General features: G+C 53.0%; 10 protein-coding genes across 10 annotated transcripts; 6 read left to right on the top strand and 4 right to left on the bottom strand.

The window, feature by feature from the left end:
- Positions 1-218: 218 nt before the first annotated feature.
- Positions 219-1,157, bottom strand: VPS26 (Vacuolar protein sorting-associated protein 26; the record flags this gene model as incomplete). Its single annotated transcript, XM_023593043.1, has 1 exon — positions 219-1,157. The coding sequence occupies one exon, from the start codon at positions 1,155-1,157 to the stop codon at positions 219-221; it is 939 nt and encodes a 312-aa protein (XP_023459352.1).
- Positions 1,158-1,610: 453 nt separating this feature from the next.
- RHO25_000429 (uncharacterized protein) lies at positions 1,611-2,597 on the top strand (the record flags this gene model as incomplete). The annotated part of the gene is made up of 1 exon (XM_023593042.2): positions 1,611-2,597. The coding sequence occupies one exon, from the start codon at positions 1,611-1,613 to the stop codon at positions 2,595-2,597; it is 987 nt and encodes a 328-aa protein (XP_023458161.1).
- A 385-nt stretch (positions 2,598-2,982) lies between these two features.
- On the top strand, positions 2,983-3,704 carry RHO25_000428 (uncharacterized protein; the record flags this gene model as incomplete). Its single annotated transcript, XM_023593041.1, has 4 exons — positions 2,983-3,088; positions 3,147-3,230; positions 3,294-3,373; positions 3,474-3,704. 4 exons carry the CDS (start codon positions 2,983-2,985, stop codon positions 3,702-3,704), a joined length of 501 nt encoding a protein of 166 aa, XP_023458162.1.
- Positions 3,705-3,906: 202 nt separating this feature from the next.
- On the bottom strand, positions 3,907-6,214 carry RHO25_000427 (uncharacterized protein; the record flags this gene model as incomplete). The annotated part of the gene is made up of 2 exons (XM_023593040.2): positions 3,907-6,074; positions 6,142-6,214. 2 exons carry the CDS (start codon positions 6,212-6,214, stop codon positions 3,907-3,909), a joined length of 2,241 nt encoding a protein of 746 aa, XP_023458155.1.
- Positions 6,215-7,431: 1,217 nt separating this feature from the next.
- Positions 7,432-9,216, top strand: RHO25_000426 (uncharacterized protein; the record flags this gene model as incomplete). Its single annotated transcript, XM_023593039.2, has 1 exon — positions 7,432-9,216. One exon carries the CDS (start codon positions 7,432-7,434, stop codon positions 9,214-9,216), a length of 1,785 nt encoding a protein of 594 aa, XP_023458156.1.
- Positions 9,217-10,677: 1,461 nt separating this feature from the next.
- On the bottom strand, positions 10,678-11,925 carry RHO25_000425 (uncharacterized protein; the record flags this gene model as incomplete). The annotated part of the gene is made up of 2 exons (XM_023593038.2): positions 10,678-11,384; positions 11,451-11,925. The coding sequence occupies 2 exons, from the start codon at positions 11,923-11,925 to the stop codon at positions 10,678-10,680; spliced, it is 1,182 nt and encodes a 393-aa protein (XP_023458153.2).
- A 487-nt stretch (positions 11,926-12,412) lies between these two features.
- Positions 12,413-13,606, top strand: RHO25_000424 (uncharacterized protein; the record flags this gene model as incomplete). The annotated part of the gene is made up of 1 exon (XM_023593037.2): positions 12,413-13,606. One exon carries the CDS (start codon positions 12,413-12,415, stop codon positions 13,604-13,606), a length of 1,194 nt encoding a protein of 397 aa, XP_023458154.1.
- A 108-nt stretch (positions 13,607-13,714) lies between these two features.
- On the bottom strand, positions 13,715-15,025 carry RHO25_000423 (uncharacterized protein; the record flags this gene model as incomplete). The annotated part of the gene is made up of 2 exons (XM_023593036.2): positions 13,715-14,880; positions 14,932-15,025. 2 exons carry the CDS (start codon positions 15,023-15,025, stop codon positions 13,715-13,717), a joined length of 1,260 nt encoding a protein of 419 aa, XP_023458159.1.
- A 491-nt stretch (positions 15,026-15,516) lies between these two features.
- On the top strand, positions 15,517-17,975 carry RHO25_000422 (uncharacterized protein; the record flags this gene model as incomplete). Its single annotated transcript, XM_023593035.2, has 2 exons — positions 15,517-16,527; positions 16,581-17,975. 2 exons carry the CDS (start codon positions 15,517-15,519, stop codon positions 17,973-17,975), a joined length of 2,406 nt encoding a protein of 801 aa, XP_023458160.1.
- Positions 17,976-18,278: 303 nt separating this feature from the next.
- On the top strand, positions 18,279-19,546 carry RHO25_000421 (uncharacterized protein; the record flags this gene model as incomplete). The annotated part of the gene is made up of 2 exons (XM_023593034.2): positions 18,279-18,520; positions 18,574-19,546. The coding sequence occupies 2 exons, from the start codon at positions 18,279-18,281 to the stop codon at positions 19,544-19,546; spliced, it is 1,215 nt and encodes a 404-aa protein (XP_023458157.1).
- Between the last annotated feature and the right edge of the window lie 223 nt (positions 19,547-19,769).

Genomic DNA, 19,769 nt, shown 5'->3' with positions numbered 1-19,769 from the left:
TGTTTGACGAGCCAGAAAGCTTCGCAGTCATTGCCATAGTCTCAACTACGAAGATGCGATCGCCCTAAGTTCGAATTCTCTGTACGCCAGAGCGCCCTGCTATGTTCATATCTCGTGAAAGCGTCCCTGAAAACCGCTGGCAAGTAGTTATTCACAGTATAACATCTGTTCGGCGACCTTTAATGACTTTTTCATCCTCGTCTCACATCCACGTCTGCCTAGCTCGCCTGAATCTCCTTCGCTTGCCTCTGCGCCAGTTCACTGTTCTCAGGTGCCTGCCGGTACAACACGATCTCGCTCTGCTTGAAATACCGCCTCGCGTCCTCGTCAATGAGCACCAGAGACAAGTAATATCTCGTGCTGTACTTCTTATTCACATCGCGGAACGTAGGCGTAAGATCGAAGCCGCCTAAGAACAACCGAATGGGTATTGTCTCGCCACGCGAAGGCGATCCATCCATAATCTCAAATCTCACCAACGTCTCCGACTCATTGTATTGATTCGGCGGCACGCCCGTCGTCTCTCTCCTTATGATAGACAATTCCATATGTCGGATCTTTAACCGTACCAGAAGGAAGTAGATCCGCCCCACGATCACGTCTTTCAGATGGTATTTGCTCTTGCTGTACTCGAATTCAATGTGTAGACAATCTTCGATTCCGACGTCCATTTTTATCACGCTGTTCGTCTCGGGTGGTTGGCGATACGAGTAGACCCAGAGATCTTTCTCGCGCACGACGTCTGCCATGCGGCGCGATACTGTCACCCTAAGAAAGTAGCGCAGCTTGACGTTGATGCCGTGGTAGGATTCGTAGGGTTTCTCGACATTCTTGAAGGAGAAGGGAAGTGTGACGGGATGTTGGAGCTCGCCAGGTGCTGCTAGTTCGGTTTGCAGAGAGAGGAACTCGTGGTGGGTGCCGCGGTCCAGAAACATTTCTATCGTGCCAACGAATTGCACTTTGATGCCGGTATGCTCTAGTCGTTTGCCATCTTTGGGTCGTATTGTGACTGCGCCTTTGACAGTCTCTCCATCGAGGTACAGCGGGCACTTCTCGCGGCGGTTCTTGTCGAGTTTGGCGTCAACTGTGGGCCGGTCGTCGGTATTGTCGAGGACGATGTCGATGTCGAGCGGAGTGGAGAAGGAGAACAGCGACATGTTTGGGGTGTTGTTGGTTTCGAGGTCGCGGATCTTCTGAGCTCGCGCTGTTGGCAACAGCTCAAGCCGCAGCCTGCAAGTGACGTGGAGTTGGCCGACACGAACATTGAACCTTACCCACCACGCATTCCTGCACCACGCATCGCCTCCGACCTGCTCGGACCTTGATGGCTTGCTTGTTGTGACTTCACTTCATCTCGCTCACGAGGCGAAGAGCATCAATTGGCGACAGTGCGTACGGCATATCGCTCGTTGACTGATCATGGAGCTGGAGTGGCCCATCTACTGCCCAGTGGCGGCTTTTGAAAATGTCTCTTCGCCCAAACATCACCTTTCCCTGGAGCCATTGGCCTGACAAACCAGATAGCCAGCGTTCATTCCTGCATTGCCGATCCCGACTACGAGACCTTTTGAATCTCCTGCAAAGCAAGAGCCACTCAAGGCACAGCGAAAATGCTCTCCAGAGATGCCTTCGAGTCATTACTCCATGCCGTGGACACATTTATTATAGACGGCGCGCTTGCCACTGAGCTTGAGGCTCGTGGTCACGATTTGAACCATCCTCTCTGGTCTGCGAAGATCCTTCAAGACGACTCAGCCAGCATCGAACAAGTCCATCTTGATTACTTCGCTGCGGGAGCATACATCGCTATCACAGCTTCTTACCAAGCTGCTACCGAGGGCTTGACTAAGCATCTACAGCTGAGCGAAGCTGACGGAAAGGAACTCGTCAAGCGCAGTGTTGAAGTGGCTAGGCAGGCTCGCGACAAAGCTTACACGAGCGTCGTTGGTCGAAACAGGCCGTTACTCATAGCAGGCAGTGTCGGACCATATGGCGCATACCTTTCGGACGGATCTGAGTACACGGGTGCTTATACGTTGACGGCTGAGCAATATATGGATTTCCATCGCCCCAGAATCGCCGCGCTGGTAGACGCCGGTGTTGACCTCCTCGCGATCGAGACGATACCAAACATCGATGAGATCAAAGCGTTACTGGTGCTGCTCGAGAGAGAATTCCCCGCTGCTATTGCATGGCTCGGCTGCACGGTCAAGGATACTGAACACCTCGCGGACGGCACACCCTGGCAAGAGGCAGTCGCCGTGGTGCAGCAGCATTCTGAACAGGTCGTGGCTTTCGGCATCAACTGCGTGCCCATGGCCATTTCTGCAGAAACCCTCGGAAACATACACAAGTTGACGAAGATGCCCCTTATTGCTTATCCAAACTCTGGAGAGGTGTGGGATGCGGTGAGCAAGACCTGGCATGGTCAACGCGCAGAAGACATTCTCAATACGAAAGAGAGAGCTGCTGCTTTGGCGAAACTTTCTGCTGAGCTCGACAGCTGGACAGCGAATGGCGCAAGACTGATAGGCGGTTGCTGTCGGACTGGTCCAGCATACGTGCGAGCTGTGCGGAATCACTTTGAACGACAATGAGCGATCTGTCGGCGCACGTACAACTTGTGGGTGCACGATCGTATGAGAACTGCCACTTTTGCTCGCAATAGGCAGGCTCTGTGATTATCTCCTGCACATTCTTGATAAGTCTGCCAAGGAGTGTTGCATGGCAGGGCCAGCAATAGCTCGAATGTATTTGGAGAGGATTCAGCAGGTACCTGCGCTAGCTGTAGCACGCCATATCATATTCCCCGCCCGATACAGCTACACAACAGCTCAATGATATATAAATAAGATGGCTACAAAGATAACCGAAGCATTCTCCAGAGCAAGCCCCACCATACATCGTCGTCTAATCTATTAATCTCAAAACGACGTTCAGACAGATAGAATTCTACTGTAAATCTTTTGGAGCTCACACACGATGGCAACAGATATCCAAAAGAACCTGGTCTCTAAGAACGAAGAGTATAGCTCATCTTTCACAAAAGGCCATCTCGCGCTCCCACCAGCGAAGAAGTATCTTGTGGGCAAGTTGTACTACAATCTGATCCTTAATCTAATGAAGGCTAATATTGTTCCAATCAGTGACTTGCATGGATGCTCGTATCGATCCCGCTGCAGCCTTTGGTATCGATCTCGGCGATGCACATGTGATTAGGAATGCCGGCGGTACAGCTCTCCATTTTACTCCACAACTCATATGCCATGTCGACTGATGGGAAACCCACGCAGGCAACGCCAAAGACGCCCTCCGATCGATCCTGATCTCTCAACACCTTCTCGGAACACGGGAGATTGTATTGGTCAAACACGTAAGAGTCTTATCCCTCATGATCCCAACCCACGTTTTCCGTGATGAGATACGTCGTGCCCTAGTTGGACTGTCACTAACGTAGTACAACTCTTCCCCAGACTGGCTGCGGCATGCTCACATTCACAAACACCGACGCTCTTTCCCTCGTAGCACAAAACGTTGGAACAGGTGTTTTGGCTGGTACATACGATTTCCAGCCTTTCCCAGATTTGGAGAAAGCCGTCAAAGACGATGTGGAGTGGCTCAGAGGTCATTCTGCTTTGCTAGGAAAGACGATTTCGGGCTGGGTATATGAGGTTGAAACTGGTAAGACGAAGCAGATTTTGTAGGGCGTACGGTCATCTGCTGCTTGCGATGTCTTTTGATTGTTGAAGGATCGTGGACTTCAACACAGCATTATGTGTTTGAGTCCAGATGGGCATTGATCATATCGACATAGTATTATTGATTAATATTGCTCTACATGATCGCTAATATGCATCAAGTCATCATCTCTCGCCGAATCTCGTGGAAGCTATGCGTTGGATCCCATCATATGCTTGCTATGAGTGCCAATATGATGGCGAAGCACCATGAGGGGAGCCATGTCTTATTGATCGTTGTGCTTGTTGCAGAAGATACTGTCGATGTTGTCTCAACCTCTCTCGTGGCTGTGCTTCCTTCATTCCGTGTCGTAGATGTTCTGGCTCTCGCATTCGCCTCGTTCCTCGAATGTGTCTCTCCAATAACGCTCATGATATACCCTGCAACATTTCCGGCTGTGGATGACGCGTCGCTAGGACCTGCAATAAGAAGCGTCTCTCCTGCACTGTTCGTCTTCAGAGCGTATGCCGTTCCACTAATGATTACAGATGAACCGCCAATCGATAATATCGTACCAGGTGCCACCACAAAGCCGCCTGTAGCATCGCCAGTTAGTATATTACCGCCGACAGTGATGGTGGTGTCGGGAACTTCGCTAGAGGTGACCTTCGCCATTGGCACGGTTTGTCCGTTGATAATCGCTGTCATTCCATCTACGCCCAATCGGAGGGTGGTTCCGTCAACAGTTACTGTCCCGCCTGGCTTTAGCATCGTACCATCTATGTCAAATGCGTAGTTAGAGTTAGCGGTGTACACATTGCCACCAGCTGTGATGATAGGCACGGCAACATGCGCTCCTGACCCTTCGAGCTGGGCTGGAATGGCACCGCCAAGCAGTACCACAGAAGGGACTACTGTCCTCCGACCGTCGGCCAGAGTAGACTCGTGGAGAATAGTGTAGACAGTACCATCGTTCCCGACCTGTTGTCCTGGTTTGCCTTTTTCTGCCTCGATAATGGTCTTCATTGTGACAAAGCCGCCTCTGTCCGTTGTTGCCTGTACGACTGTCCTGGCAGGTTGCAAGATAGCCTCGGTGGTTCTCGTCAAAACAGAAGTGGTCCCAGCAGGGTTGATTGTGACTTCAATGATGGTGAAGACCTCGACTGTAGTCTGCACAGGCTGCTGTTGGCCGGCACCCACATTTTGAAGCGTACGTCCAATGCTAGATAGCGCTTTGCCTGATGCTTCAACGTGGGGCTTGAACTGTCTCGTCTCAGTCTCGGTCCCAAGAACGAACGGAGTGTCCAAGTCGCTTTGAGATGGCTGAATGATGGGCGTCTCGGGCGTCGGAGGGCCAATCGTCCAGGTCGTCTCAGATGGTTCATTTCCAGAGACAATTCCCTGATTCGGCAAATTCGTAGGTTGACTATCCGGCAAGGCGGTATGAGTCGTGGTCACTGGTGCCTCGGTGTGCGTGTCCGTTTTGTCAGGCTGAGGCGGAAGAGTGGGCGTAGCAGCAGCTGTGGCAGGCGTGAGGGCAATCGGGGGATCGTACGCTCCGTAGCCATCTAGAACAGTGCATTGCGCATCTTGCCATGCTTGTTGCATGTTCAACAAAGCCTTCGGGATGGCAAGAACAGGATGGCAAGGATCATGCTCCCAGCCGCCTCCAACATCATTCTGCGGGTTTTTCTCAAAGTAGACGTATCCAGATATTGTCGAGCAATTCTGAGCTAAGTCTGCATATTTGAGCGGCGACGGAGGTAATCTAGTTCCCTTTGCATCAGCTAAGCCGGTGATGGTGGAACCTCGCTCGGTTGTCGTGAAGTAGCTATAGTATGTGTATGAGTACTCATTGATAGTCGAAATTTCGCTGGGATGGAAGCCGATCGTGGTATTTTCCCAGATCTCGCCGACTGTGCCGCAGAAGTTTTTCGCATATAGTGATGAGAATGCCATGTACACGGTCGGCGAAGTGAACACCAAGCCATCTTTGCCCATTGCGGTCACGATGACATTGTTGGTTGGCGAGGCTACTGGGTCCGAGGTAGTTGTGGTGATTTGTGCCAGGTCTGGCCACCAGAAGAATTCGATCGTACCAGCCTTCAATTGACAGGTATTGCAGCATGGCGGTTTGGCCCCGCCCTGTTGCCAGGCCATATATGCCTCCTTGGTGAAGGTAATAGTCCTGGTGCTGTAAGACTGCGTCACAATCTTGCCAGTCTGCTCGCCTGTGTCATCGAAGCCTATGTAATCCGTGATAGTCGAGGTTGTAAAAACCCCAGTCGGATTGTAGGTCGCGAAATATTGAGACATCTGCGAGGCGCAGTACGCCGAAGTATTAAAAGCATTTGGACCCGTGGGGCTGATGTCTGTGACGGCCGTGACATTTGCATCTACTCATGATTAACGTTGAATGCCAACACAGACGATTGTGGAATACCACTGCTGCAGTTTCCTCACCTCTTGGCAGCCCGAATCTATGTCCAGCCTCCGTAGCTATAGCCGGACCGACGAATGCTGCAAACCACAGCATATCACAGTCGTTATGACGACAGAGCGAGTGAATGGGCACAGGGACCTACACTGCCATATTCGCGGAAAAGATGGTAGCGAGCGTGGAACGAGCTTAGGAAATTGCGTAGCAATAGAAAGTGAAGAGCCACGAGGCGAAGAGGCTGATGAGTTGCAAGCGATGGCGGTCTCGCGTGCAGTCTTGCAGTGGAGGTCGCAGGGATGTGATTTGCTCTCCAGCATCGCGTGTGGCGGATGGAATAAGCGATACTGCGTTTCTGGCGCTACGCATACCACCGGCACGTGTCGAAGGATCAGTCTTGAAGAGTCCTCTGCAGTTGGCTGCATTGAAAGCTGCGAGCAGGCTTGTCAGCAGCAACGCCATGGCCTCACCCAAGAGAAGTCCTGCCCGGCCAGATCATCCGCTACTATGCTCGTCTGCTTCTGCTGTGTGGAATCTTCAGCTGCCCGCGCATGTGCCTCTGATCCACTCCAGCACAGCAGATCCTCCGCTGAGCTTAGGCGAGTTTTATCACCCATGGCCATATCGACTGTGGCGAGCTGAATCCGGACCAGAAGGACCAAGCACGTGCTGCAAGGCTGGGAGATGTTATGTTTGACCTCCCGACGATGCCTCCATATTCCACCTCGTCGTCCTGCGTGAGCGGAGGCGGCGGAGGCGGCGGGATGGCGTAGAGTGCAGCTCGAAATAGAATTAAGCATGCCATTGAAGCACATCTGGACCCAGATGTACGCCGGAGATCAGGCGACAGGACGCATTCTACCGCGGCTCTTGCAGTTAGACTCGGGGCTAGCGTTGAAGACGTCCACGGGAAAAGCTTCTTGGCTGCTATCATGACCGGCCTGCGATAACATCGTTCGCAGCCATTGATGGACCGCAATGTGCTCAAAGGCAGAGATAGCACCAGGAGTCAAGTTCTTGGAGACAGTCCAAGCGGCCCAGAACTGAATGGGATGGCCAGAAGGGACACCACGTGCAGCAGCATCCGAGAGCCCGGCGGCTGACAGCGGGCAAATTGACGCCGTCGCAGCGCAGAGTAGAATAGAGTTACTACCACCTCGTATTGTCTTGCCTCCTCCACCATGTCCTGTCGCTCGTTAACACCCTCCTGAATGGCATCGCGCGCTGCCACCACCGTCACCGCGTCGAACCTGCGCTCCAAGGCGTGATCTATCCTGGCTGGCCGACGAGGAAACGGAGTCGATAGGGCGCGTGCGATGGCGCGCACGGGAACACTGGCAGCTCTGCTTGCCGTTTCGCTCGCTGACGCATACTCGATCCCCTCATTACTATCGCGGAGCATTCCAGGGCTGGAGAGGTTAGAGAAGAGGCAGAATGACTCGACAACGACGATACCGGCGGCATTGAGCATTGCGGCGGCGCAGAATTGGGATGGCAACGATGGGCCGTGGTCGTCGTTTCCCGTGCAGATTGGTGTGCAGCCGCAGACGGTGCGCCTCATGCCTGGAACATCCGCTACATCCGTCTTGACAGTCTCCCCAGAAGGTTGCCCGGATACATACCCAGAGGATTGTCCGCAGCAAAGAGGAGGCATCTTCGAGATTTCCGAATCTAACACCTGGGTACCCAATAGCATTTACAACGTGGGAGTTGCGAAGAATCTGGGTCTCGATACCGAGGGCACGGCCGGATATGACAGCGTCACTATCGGCTGGCCTGGCGCAGTACAGGCCTCAGCAGAGCACAATGTCGTCTTCAATCTGGACAGTGCCAAATTCTTCGTGGGAATTTTTGGTCTCAACCCACGCCCAACGAACTTCACCACCTCGGCTGGCGTTACTCAGTTCAATAACCCACAGACCTCGTTTGTGCAATCTCTGGTGAACAACAGGACTATTCCGTCGGTATCCTGGGCATACACTGCCGGTAACCAGTACAGGCTGAATGGCAACAATCTGGGCTCGCTCACACTGGGCGGCTATGATGCGAGCAGATTCAACCAGAATCAGAGTCTCAGTCTTCCATTCAATACCGATATCAGCCGCGATCTCCTGGTAAACTTGCGCTCCATCACGACCGATTCTTCGGCCAACGTCCTCCTGCCCCAAGGCAACATCCAAATCTTCCTCGACTCCTCTGTTGCGCAATTGTGGCTACCGCAGTCAGCATGCGATGCATTCGAGGCCGCTTTCAACTTAACATACGACGACTCCACTAATTTCTATCTGGTCAACGAAACGCTCCGCGAACAGCTGCGAAGTGTGAACCCCAACGTCACCTTCACAATAGCTGCAGACTCGACAGCGACTTCGGAAGCAATAGACATTGTCTTTCCGTATGCGGCCTTTGATTTGACGCTGGGATTTCCCAACGTTGTGAAAAGCACGGGATACTTCCCATTGAAGAGGGCGCAGAATTCATCGCAGTACACGCTTGGGCGGACTTTCTTCCAGGAAGCCTACGTGATCGCAGACTACGACCGTTCAAATTTCACCATCGCTCCTTGCGATTGGAATGCAGACCGAATTGCCCAGCAACAGATAGTATCCATCCTTCGTGCAAACAAGACGAGCACCGACGACGACAGCTCATCCAACACCGGTGCCATCGCTGGAGGCGTAGTCGGCGGCGTCGTCGGTCTGGTCGCAATCGCCGGCCTCGTTCTCTTCTTCCTTCGCCGCAAAAAGAAGACCACAGAAAAGCAACGCCTCGCCGAGCTCGATGCGAAATCCGCAGCGGGAGGCACAGCAGGCAGCACACCAGAAGACAAAACCTACTCCCTGGACACCGAAGCCCGACCATTCATCTCCGGCCCCATGGGTGGCGAACTGCAGGGCCAAGAAATCCACCAACTGGACAGCCCTCATAAGATCGATCCGAATAAGATCGGATACTCTGAAATGGAGAACCCGCACGAGTTCTACTCGCCTGTCAAGGGCGTGCCGGCAGAAATGCGAGGCCAGACTCCCATTTACGAAATGGCTGGGAGTGATGTGGGTGAACTCCCCGCTCCGAGGGTAAACATGACGGAGTCGAAATAATGACCAAAAGGATCATCAAATCCAGTCATACTCAATTTTCAATCTCTGTCGAAATATATTTTCATTATGGAGGAGTTTCAGGTGTAAGAAAGGGGGAAAACGGGACATGAATGTACAGCGTGTGGTGTATATGGGAACAAGAACGGTCAAATCCATGGACTTTCGTGTGATTTAGTTTTATATCATCTCTTTATATCTACGTGGCTATCGAATCGATTCCTGTGATAGATCCATGTCGTTCAGCTTGCTCGTAAATGTACTCGCGAGCATCCTGCAACATCAGTGCTTACGCTCCTCGGCATGAAAATTTACTTGCGGTGATATAGCTATTCGTTGAGCGTCAAACATGCATATCATTTGCCACGAGTGGAGGTACAGGATGTTGGACCTGAACAGAAAAGGAATCTCAGAATCCTCAATAACGAGTCTCATTTTCTCAACCGAAAAGCCATCTGGTGCATCACCACCAGAGAAAGCCATTGCCAGTGATTTCTTTCTTTCTACACGCACACACACATACGTTACGACCGTTCGCGATCCCCGCTGTATACCCCTTTCTGCTTTCCAAAAACAAACAACCAAAAGTTCCCAGTAGGATTTATACCTGGGGGGTATTTCGTGCGCCGAGTAAAAGCAAAAGCAGAAACCACAAAGCAGCGCCCATGAAACTACAAGAAGCTTCTCCGCACTTTCGTGACCTTCCGTGTCTTTCTTCACTTCTTTGCAATCATCCTCGTAAAATCAAAAAAGTCAGTCTCAAAGTCCAGTCTGTATCAACGGACTGTGTGTGTTTGTGTTTCCTCGGTTGTATATGCACATTGCTTGCGCGCGTGGCCCGAGCTGTATAACAGTCTTCGTTCGTGCATACGAGATTGTCGTATGCCACGTAAAGTCGAAAGAGGATGTCTTGCCTCCGATCGTCGCGAAAAGAAGTTGGAAAAGCATGGGTTGTTTGCGGATATGTGATTAGGTTTGCACATCGGTGTGTAAGCATTCCAAACGGCGGGATATTGAGATCCGGGCGTGGAAAAGTCGCGTCCACTCCTCTGTGGGTTGGGTCTTTGTGTGTACGGGTCGCCCGAGAACCGGGCAGTGAAGACGTGCTAGACCAGAGGTCGATTCCATCAAAACGGGAAGCAGGACCAGTAGACCAGTGACCATAGTCAGAATATCAGACTTGATTGATCCATAATCGGGTTTGCAGCACTCATGAGCTGCGAACGCCCACCATACTTGAGCCGCCACCACTCGAGAAGGCGGGGGAATTCGCATTCGAAGGGAACTCCTGCAAGAGTGTAAGCTGACGAACTTCACGTCATGAGATAACATATGATGCTTCAGTACGACCCCATACACTGCGCAAGTCTATTGTTCCTCACCCAAAGACCTAGCCGAATATGCACTTGGCCACGAGATTGTGCTTCTCAGCTCTGTGTTTGACTCCGAGTGGATGCGCAGTCTTTACGTGCTAGGGGCTTGGTACGACCCGAAGAGACTGGAACTCACCTTGCGCTTCTGGCGTTTAGAGGAATCCCTCCGCCTCCCATTGTCGTCGAGATCTGTATCGTCTTCGTAACCCTCACCATACCCTTCAAAACTGCTGTCACCGTAGCTACGCTTCTTTCCGGCTCGATCGAGTCGCTGACCATTCCGGGGCGACGATGGCGCAGAGGACCTCATGGCGGTGGCCGGTGCAGTCTTGGCTAGATGCGCGTTAGGAACAGGTCGCTTTGCGTCCTTGGATGCAGCGAGACTTTTCGCCGCCAAGGTGGATTCGTCCAAGCCTAAAGTCTTCTTCCACGCTTCATGTTCGTTCCTTGGTAAGCGTCCCGGTTGGAATTGAAGTGCCGAATCTAGTTTCCCAAGAAGCTCATTTTCCGCGGCAGAATCACCTAATTTCAACTCCTGCCAGGTCTGATCCCACAACGTCTGCCCAGGCGCAGTCTCAAAATTCCAATCCGGATCCACAAGGCCTCGCAGCTCGCCTTGGTTCGGTGCGGCCTTGTTCAGGCCTTCAAGCCCTAGATTTTTGACCTTGCTCGCATAAGACTTCCTGAGCTTGATCTTGTTGCCCGCATCATCTACTCGAGCAACTCGTTTTTGTATTGCTGATAGATCGTACAGCGCCAGAAGGTTCTGACTCGCATGCGGCCGTGAAGGTACGATCGCTGCAAGAGATAAGGGCGTTTAGCATGGCACATATTGCATGTACACCACCCGCTGGGAATACTTACGACTTGTGCGGATTCTGTATAGCTGCGGCACAGCATTCGAAGACGATGTCGCCGCATCATGACCCTCACCTCTTTGTCGCTCGTGATCGCTCCTTCTGTGCCCGTCCCCAGGATTCTCTCGTCGGTCTGTCATCTCCGAATCACCGTCTCCGTCCTTCCTTATGTCGCCATCGTCTTGCGAGGCCGGAGTATGGTGTCCACTGCCACCGTGCTCGCTGTCGCGGTTCGCCATTCGGTTCTGAAAGCCGGCGGTGCTCGGTGGAGACGGGAAATTGCTACCTCCAGGCTGGTGTTGCAGCTGCTGACTCGTCTGCGATTGCGCGGTCCATGAAGGTGACATACGGACGCTGGGTGGAGGGGTGGAGTAGTTGGGCACAAAGGTCTTTGTCGGCTCTGCGGTCGGCCGTGGGCTGGCGGGCGAGTAGGAGTCGAGTCTCTGCCGTTTCGGTGATCGCTCGCCGTCGTGGGCGGACATTGAAGCAGAGCGCACTCCAGCAATCGAGGATGGCGGCGAGGTCAGCGTCGTGGCCGTAGGGGATGCCCGCCTAAGAATGGTTGAAGAGCGTGCACGACCGGCCCAGAAGACGAACGTCGGCTCGCCGAAACGGGCGGGATCAGTATGCGCGGCGCCAGGCGAGCATCGGAAGATCGAGACCAACGGCTTTCCAGGTCCAGGGAGTGTCGGCGCTGGGCGGGGGATCCAGTGGTGATGGGGGCGGTGGTGCTGGTACTGGTGGCCGGATGTCGTCGCTGGAGAAGCGAAGAAGCGCTTGGTGGATCGACGTCGACGGGCGAGTGGCTTGTGCGCCTGCTTGCCGTCAACCGCGTTTCTGCCTTATGACCCTTTGTTCGCGTCAACGTCAACGCGCCTCACTTCCACAGGCAATCTGCATTCACTGTTGACAGAAGGCGACGGAACAATGCGCTGTCGGTGAGTGCGGCGGTGAGCATGTGCAGCAAAAATGGCCGACGAGATTGAGGATGATGGGCCGCATCGAGCAGCTTCGAGCGTGTCTCGAAACGCCACAACAGGCTCGAACCCGTCACACGCATCAGGCTCACGACAAAACGGACAACCACTGCGACAACGTGGACTGGACAGACAGAGTGGCGCTACATCAACGACAAAACCTGGCGTGCAACAACCAAAACCACAAGCACTCCCGAGACGTACCGGTCCAGCGTCTATTATTGTATCTCCAAGGCAGAAGGGAAATCCGATCCTGGACAAGATCAAATCGTTGCCGTGGGAGTATGCAGACATACCAGCAGATTATGTACTAGGGGTCACCACCTGTGCATTGTTCCTCAGTCTGAAATATCACCGGCTGCACCCCGAGTATATCTACACGCGGATCAAGAATCTGCAGGGCAAGTACGCATTACGCATCATCCTGTGCATGGTCGATATCCAGAACCATGAGGAGAGCTTGAAGGAGCTCAGTAAGACCAGTGTGATCAACAATGTCACCATCATCCTGTGCTGGTCCGCCGCCGAAGGAGCACGATATTTGGAATTGTTCAAGACCTACGAGAATGCGGCACCGACGTCTATCAAGCAACATCAGTCCACGTCTTACAGTGATCGCATGGTTGACTTTGTGACCACGCCGAGATCGATCAACAAGACAGATGCTGTCTCACTTGTGTCTCAATTTGGCACAATTCGCACTGCGGTAAATGCACGGCACGAAGAAGTGGCGATGATTGGGGGCTGGGGAGAGAAGAAGGTGCAGCAGTGGACTCAAAGCGTGACTGAGCCATTTCGGATTCAGCGAGCCGGCAAACGAGGACTACAAGTGGAAAACATTCTCGGCACCCAGCCAATATCACGAGCGCCGACATTGTCCAGAGATGTCACGAGGGACGAGGCAATTTCCAGTGCAGCAACTACCCCTGCTCTCAGCCGCACGAATACTGGTCTGGCCGACGCCGATCGCCGCCCGCCTAGTCGGCTCGCAGAACAGATACAAGAGCCCACCGAGGACGAAGAGGCTTTTGCTGCAGCGATGAATGAGGCTATGCTTCCGGTCAAGAAGACTACCGCAACAACGCGAAACGAACCGTCTGAGGTGCCAAAGAAGCGCAAGCAGGACGACGAGGCGCTCAGTGAGGGAGTAATGGCAGCGCTTAACAAGTTGAGGAAGCCCGGCTGAGGGACTCTCATGAAAGGGAGACACAGCTTTCTGTTGAAGCCCGCGTGACACTCCGTTTTATGGATTGGTCTATCAACCTCTTTAACGCGGCAAGCTCAATGGCGAAAATCACGACCAGTCCAATGTCGCCACAAGCCTGCGTGCGAAGCCGACCAGTTTAAGACACAAGTACTCGCCGTTGGCGTGTCCGGGATTTATCGATTCCCGCTCCATACCGACTGCGAGCCCTTTACCGTCACGAGGAAAGTCTTTCGGGAGAGGTCGCGAGTGCCATCTGGCTTGCCTTTGCTCCATCTGTGCGCATAGCCCAACAAAATATGGACAGCAGTTGTTTCCAGCCCCTGGCCCATGCACCTCAGCTCGCACCACCTTCTTGCACATGCTTTTCCACTCACCCGGGCTAAGGTCGATAGAGAACGCGGCCGAGCAATTTAGTCCACCAGTATGCAGATGCAAAGTTGAGCTGTTGAGGTCAGCCAGAGTGAACTTCTTGCTCTCGCCTGCTGCTTGCGCTCGAACGGCCTCGGCATTAATGTGCCCCAGAACCTTGCCGAAACGTTCGACGATGGACATTAACAAAGTACCGACCAACTGTGTATTTTGAATTGCTGATATAAATCGAGAAGGGCACGCCTCGCATTTCAGGACTTCCGATGCGGTCTGCATTGCTTCTCGCAAGGGATGCAGCGAAAACGGAAAGCTGCACCTGTCGTTGTCCATCACTTGAAGATTGTTCAGCGTCAGGTAGAGGGTGCTCAAACAAGCGCAACTGGGCGTAGAGCTTGCTTGCACACTGGTTGGGGCATCGGCTATGCCTGTGAGGGAAGGATCAAGAAGTAGCGAAGTACTTTCGTCTTGAACGCCCACGAGGCTGTTTTGGCCGTTCTCCAGGCTGCTGCTGCGGCTCGATTCCATACCAGCGTCGGGCGTCAGGCCGGGCAAACCTCCATCACTGCCGTGCCCGTTGTGTCCGCCTTCTCCGCTAACATCGGCTGGCCAGCCGTCTCTCAGCCAAGGCTGCAGACTGCCTCCTGGTGTAAAAGCGCTCTCGTAAATGTCCATCTCAGGAATGCTTTGAGCCGTGTTGATTTCCAAAGTACGCTCCCGATTGCGCCTCTTCGTAATTGCGTTGTTCTCTGCGTTCTCCCCATGCCTTTTCTTGGGTCTTCCCATCTGTTTCTGAGCTGAAAACACGCAGGCTATGTTCTCTCGTTCGCATCGTGTACATCGTGGTCGCTCAACCGAGGCGCCTGAGCATTTTAGTTTCTTCGTTCCTGTCCTCGTGTTAGGTGATATGAATAGTTAGCAGCCGTGAGTCGACACACTACACTCATCACATGCGGCTCGACGCTTGACAGGCTGTGCCGCACTGTGTCCGGGAGAGCTTGACGTTTGTCTCGTAGCTTGTGCCTCAGCCATTAGTACAGACTGAAATGAAGATTGTAGAATGCGTGCCGCAGCTGAATCCAAGACGGCTTGAACAAAGCAATGACTTTCAGGTCGATTCTAGAAGTAATAGCAGCGCAAGCATAGGATTGACTTCGCCCAGCTGAGCGGTAGTGTGCACCATAATCTGCTCTCCACCTGCTCCCTCAGACTTGCTTCCGTGCAGCTGCACATGTAGATCCTTGCCTCGCGAATCCTTTGAGGTTCGGGGGAATGCTCTTGGCGTAGATGACACACATGATGCGTCGCATCCGTAGCTAGGTGCTGTCGCATATGGAGCAGATACGTCTACTTGTTTTCGAGAGGTGGGAGTCTGAACACTTCGAGGCGGCTGCAGGATGAGTGGGCGCTGGAAGTGAAACTCTCCCGGAGCTCGGACTTCAGACCCACTGCGGACTTAAGCTTCGAAAGTTTTGAAGATTGAAGCTCGCAGCGACAAATTTGTACGCATTCCCACACACAACATGGCGCAACGAGCGGGACAGAAGCGCAAGGTGATCGAGGTCCCACGGCCTGAGAGCAGTGATGACGAGGGAGATTTCGACGGCGAAGAGCTCAATGGCGCCTTCGATGAGAGCGACAGCGCAGAAGACGACAGCGAGGACGAATTCGACAGTGAAGCAGATATCGAGGACGAGGAGGACGAGGACGCAGAGCTGGACAGCGACGAGATTCCTTCATCGGAGGACGAGGAGGACGTGCGGGATCATATTCGCAATTTGAAATCTCGTGGTGCAAATGCAACGCCAGAAAAGTTGATGGGCACCGGCACCGGCAGAGATATACAGAATCTGTCTGTCTCACCAGATCAGGGCATGAAGCGTCTCGAACTTCAAGATCGCACAAAAACCTCCAATTATCGCATCGAAAAGGACGCCAACGGAAACGAACGCTACGTCTACCAAGAGATCGATCCCGCCTACGACACCGACGATTCAGATGCACCCGTCACCTCGAACACGATTGGAAACATTCCACTGTCATACTACGACGCATATCCACATATTGGGTACGACATAAATGGCAAGAAGATTGCCAGACCGGCCAAGGGCCAAGCACTCGACTCGCTGCTTGAGAGCATAGATCTACCAGAAGGATGGACAGGCCTCACGGATCCGTCCACTGGCAAACCACTCGAGCTGAGCCCGGACGAGTTGGAGACGCTGAAGAAGTTGACACGCAATGAGCAGCCTGGAGATGGATACGATCCATATCCGGACTATGTCGAGTGGTTCACTGGGAAAGGCATGGAGGAAGTTATGCCTCTCTCTGCTGCGCCGGAGCCAAAGCGTAGATTCATTCCATCTATGCATGAGCATAAACGGGTCATGAAGATGGTGAAGGCGATTAAAGAGGGACGGATCAAACCCTTCCGAACACCAGACGAGGAAGAGCGGGAAAGGGAAGAGCAAGAGCTGGAATATGCTTCTTACGATGTGTGGGCGAACGAGGCACCTCGACCTGACCACCCTATGGTATTCCACGTGAATTGCTCCGTTTTCAACGAGTATTGGCTGACTGTCCGCAGAATGTGCCTGCACCGAAATTGCCTCCTCCCGGTTACGAAGAGAGTTATCATCCACCTGCAGAGTATCTACCAGACAAGCAAGAACGTGAAGAGTGGGAGAACACAGACCCCGAGGAACGAAAACGTGACTTCTTGCCTCGAGACCATTCCGCTCTGCGACGCGTTCCTGGCTATGACGAGCTTTTGCACGAGAGAATGAACCGATGTCTCGACCTCTACCTCGCCCCTCGAGTACGACGAAGCAAATTGAACATCGATCCTGAATCGCTGCTGCCCAAATTACCTGACCCTTCAGAGCTCAAGCCGTTCCCAACGACATGCCACAAGACTTTCAGCGGACATGATGGCCAAGTACGGACAGTGGCTGTTGATCCAACTGGTCGTTACATCGCTTCCGGAGGGACAGACGGTACCGTGCGTATCTGGAGCATAGAGAATACTCGTCAAGTCAGGCGCATCAAGCTTTCCCAATCCGAGCCGGTCAACGTGGTCGCGTGGCGGCCTGGTCACAGTGCATTCATTCTCGGAGCATGCTGTGGAGAGACTGTATACTTCATTGTGCCACAACTCGAGGACATAACTGAGGAGGTTGACAATAATGCGCGCGACATTATCGATGCTGGATTCGGATATGAGGCGGCTAATGCTACGAAGACTGTCGATGGCGCACCTAAACCGAAGGCTGCTACCTGGGAACGGCCGCCTCAGAGCTTACAGGACAAGGGAGTCATGCTCACAATCACCTTCAGATCGACACCCAAGACACTGGTGTGGCACCGAAGAGGTGAGTACTTCTCGACAGTGTGTCCGAATTCCAATTCGACTTCGACCTCTGTTGCGATACACACTCTCAGCAAGCATCAAACGCAACACCCTTTCAAGCGACCAAAGGGCTTGGCACAGACCGTGTGCTTCCATCCCTCGCGCCCGCTTTTCTTCCTCGCCACTCGACAACGGATACGTGTGTATGACCTGCAAGCTCAGAAGCTAGAGAAGGAATTGCAGCCTGGAGCACGCTGGATCAGCGACATCTCTTTGCATCCTATGGGCGACAACCTCCTTGTTTCGTCGTACGACAAGCGACTGCTGTGGCACGATCTTGATCTCGGAAGCACGCCATACAAGACTCTGAGATACCACAGCAAAGCCATCCGCAGTGTCAAATTCCACAATTCACACCCTCTGTTTGCAGATGCTTCAGACGATGGAACGCTGCAGGTATTGCATGGCAAAGTGTTTGGCGATTCGATGGAGAACGCTACTGTCGTGCCTCTGAAGATTCTGCGAGGACACAAGATCAAGAAAGACATCGGTGTGCTTGCTGTTGATTGGCATCCAGTGGAGGCTTGGCTGGTCAGTGGAGGCGCCGACGGGACAGTACGCTTGTGGGCATAGATGTGCTTCTGTAAGCTATAAGACTAGATCTGTAATGTCATGGATCGTCATGTCCATAATTTGTTCGTCGTTTGTTCATACTTCAATTCATTGATTTCTGTTGCTGTGAATTGAGTGAACGTGACGCCACAGTGGCTGTGCGTTGGTGGAGACCACTTCGCAGCTTGAACTTCGAACATCAGGACAAACACCGCCACCATCCATCACCACCACTCACTATCTGCCCCAGAACCCGACTGCGCCGATTTCGAAGGAGTGACATCGATTACTGGAATTAACAAAGGAAAGTGAACTTTCTCGCCGATGGCGCCTGTAGGCTCCCAGCTGGCGGCCCTCGAGCAGGCATCTGGCAACGAGAGGGCTCAAGGCTACGCCGAAGTGCTGCAGCAAATCACCACATCCGGCGACGATATCTCAGACAACTTGGTCGCATATGTTCAGAGTATCACGTCCGATGCTGTGGGCGTCATCAACTCCCGGCCACTCCTTTCTGCGTTTGTCGAGCACTTTCGAGCACTGAGCAATGAGATCAAACTCGAAGCTGGGTAGGCATTTCTACATTGGCGCCCCCTCTCCTTACACTGACCTTATTGTACAGTCCGCAAATCGTTCAGATACTCCAGCCGAAAGTGATCTCGTTCGAGCAACAAGACACAGAAATCAAGCTCATCCTCGCAGACGCTTATGAGGCCGACGATGACTTCACCAACTCAGCCAAAACCCTACAGAATATCACACTCGAGTCTTCACAGCGCAGTGTCAGTGACGATGACAAGGCCAAGATCTGGATGCGTATTTGTCGCTGCTACCTCGAGGAAGATGATGCCACGAACGCCACCTCATACCTCAACAAGATCAAGCAGATCTTCTACAACGTCACAGATCAACCGACACGTCTGCAATTCCAGCTTTCGCAAGCTCGTATCTCTGACTCCCAGCGCAGCTTTCTCGACGCTTCCGTAGCGTATTATGCGCTATCGAACGAATCAGTCGTAGACGAGGAGGAGCGCTTGCAAGCTCTTTCGGCTGCAATCACCTGTGCTGTGCTCGCGCCGGCCGGACCACAGCGTGGCAAGCAGCTCGCTAAGATCTACAAAGACGAGCGATCGTCAGATGTACCAGAGTTCGGCATCCTCGAGAAGATTTTCCTGGACCGCTTGCTGTCCCCTGATGAAGTCGCTGCTTTTGCGGCAAACCTGAAGGAGCACCAGCTCGCCAAGACCTCTGATGGCAGCACAGTACTCGACAAAGCCGTGCTGGAGCACAATCTGCTTGCAGTCTCTCGTATCTATGCCAACATCACATTTGAGAATCTCGGCAAGGTCTTGGGCGTGGACGCCGACAGAGCTGAAGTGTATGCTTCGGGCATGATCCAGAGCAATCGTCTTTCGGGATCGATCGATCAGATCGCTGGAGTCATCCACTTCAATAGCAAGGAGCCTACGAACCCCAAGATTGATCTCCGGTTGTGGGACCAGAACGTTCAAGGTTTGGCAGAGTCAGTGGAGAATCTCACGACTATGCTTCAGAGGGAGGAGCCGGCGTGGTACGATCGACAACTCGCAGCTTGAGACACTGCATGCCACAAGAGCTTGAGCGATCAAAGCAGAGCGTTCTCACCTCCACGCAGTGGGGGCGAGGCGGGAGGACAGTGGCGTACTTCGAAGTCAGAGTGTGCTCCACTTCACGGACCTACCGCAAGAGGCTGTCGGTCACAAATGGAGGAGCGGGTTATGCTGCGACGCATGAAGCTTGATGAAACTCGAGTGCAGTGTCTCAAGACTTCTGACTATC

The sequence above is a fragment of the Cercospora beticola genome, chromosome 1 (assembly GCF_033473495.1).
Source record: "Cercospora beticola chromosome 1, complete sequence".
Lineage (NCBI taxonomy): Eukaryota > Fungi > Ascomycota > Dothideomycetes > Mycosphaerellales > Mycosphaerellaceae > Cercospora > Cercospora beticola.
Note: the sequence above shows the minus strand (reverse complement) of the source record. Positions and strands in the feature narration are given on the sequence as shown.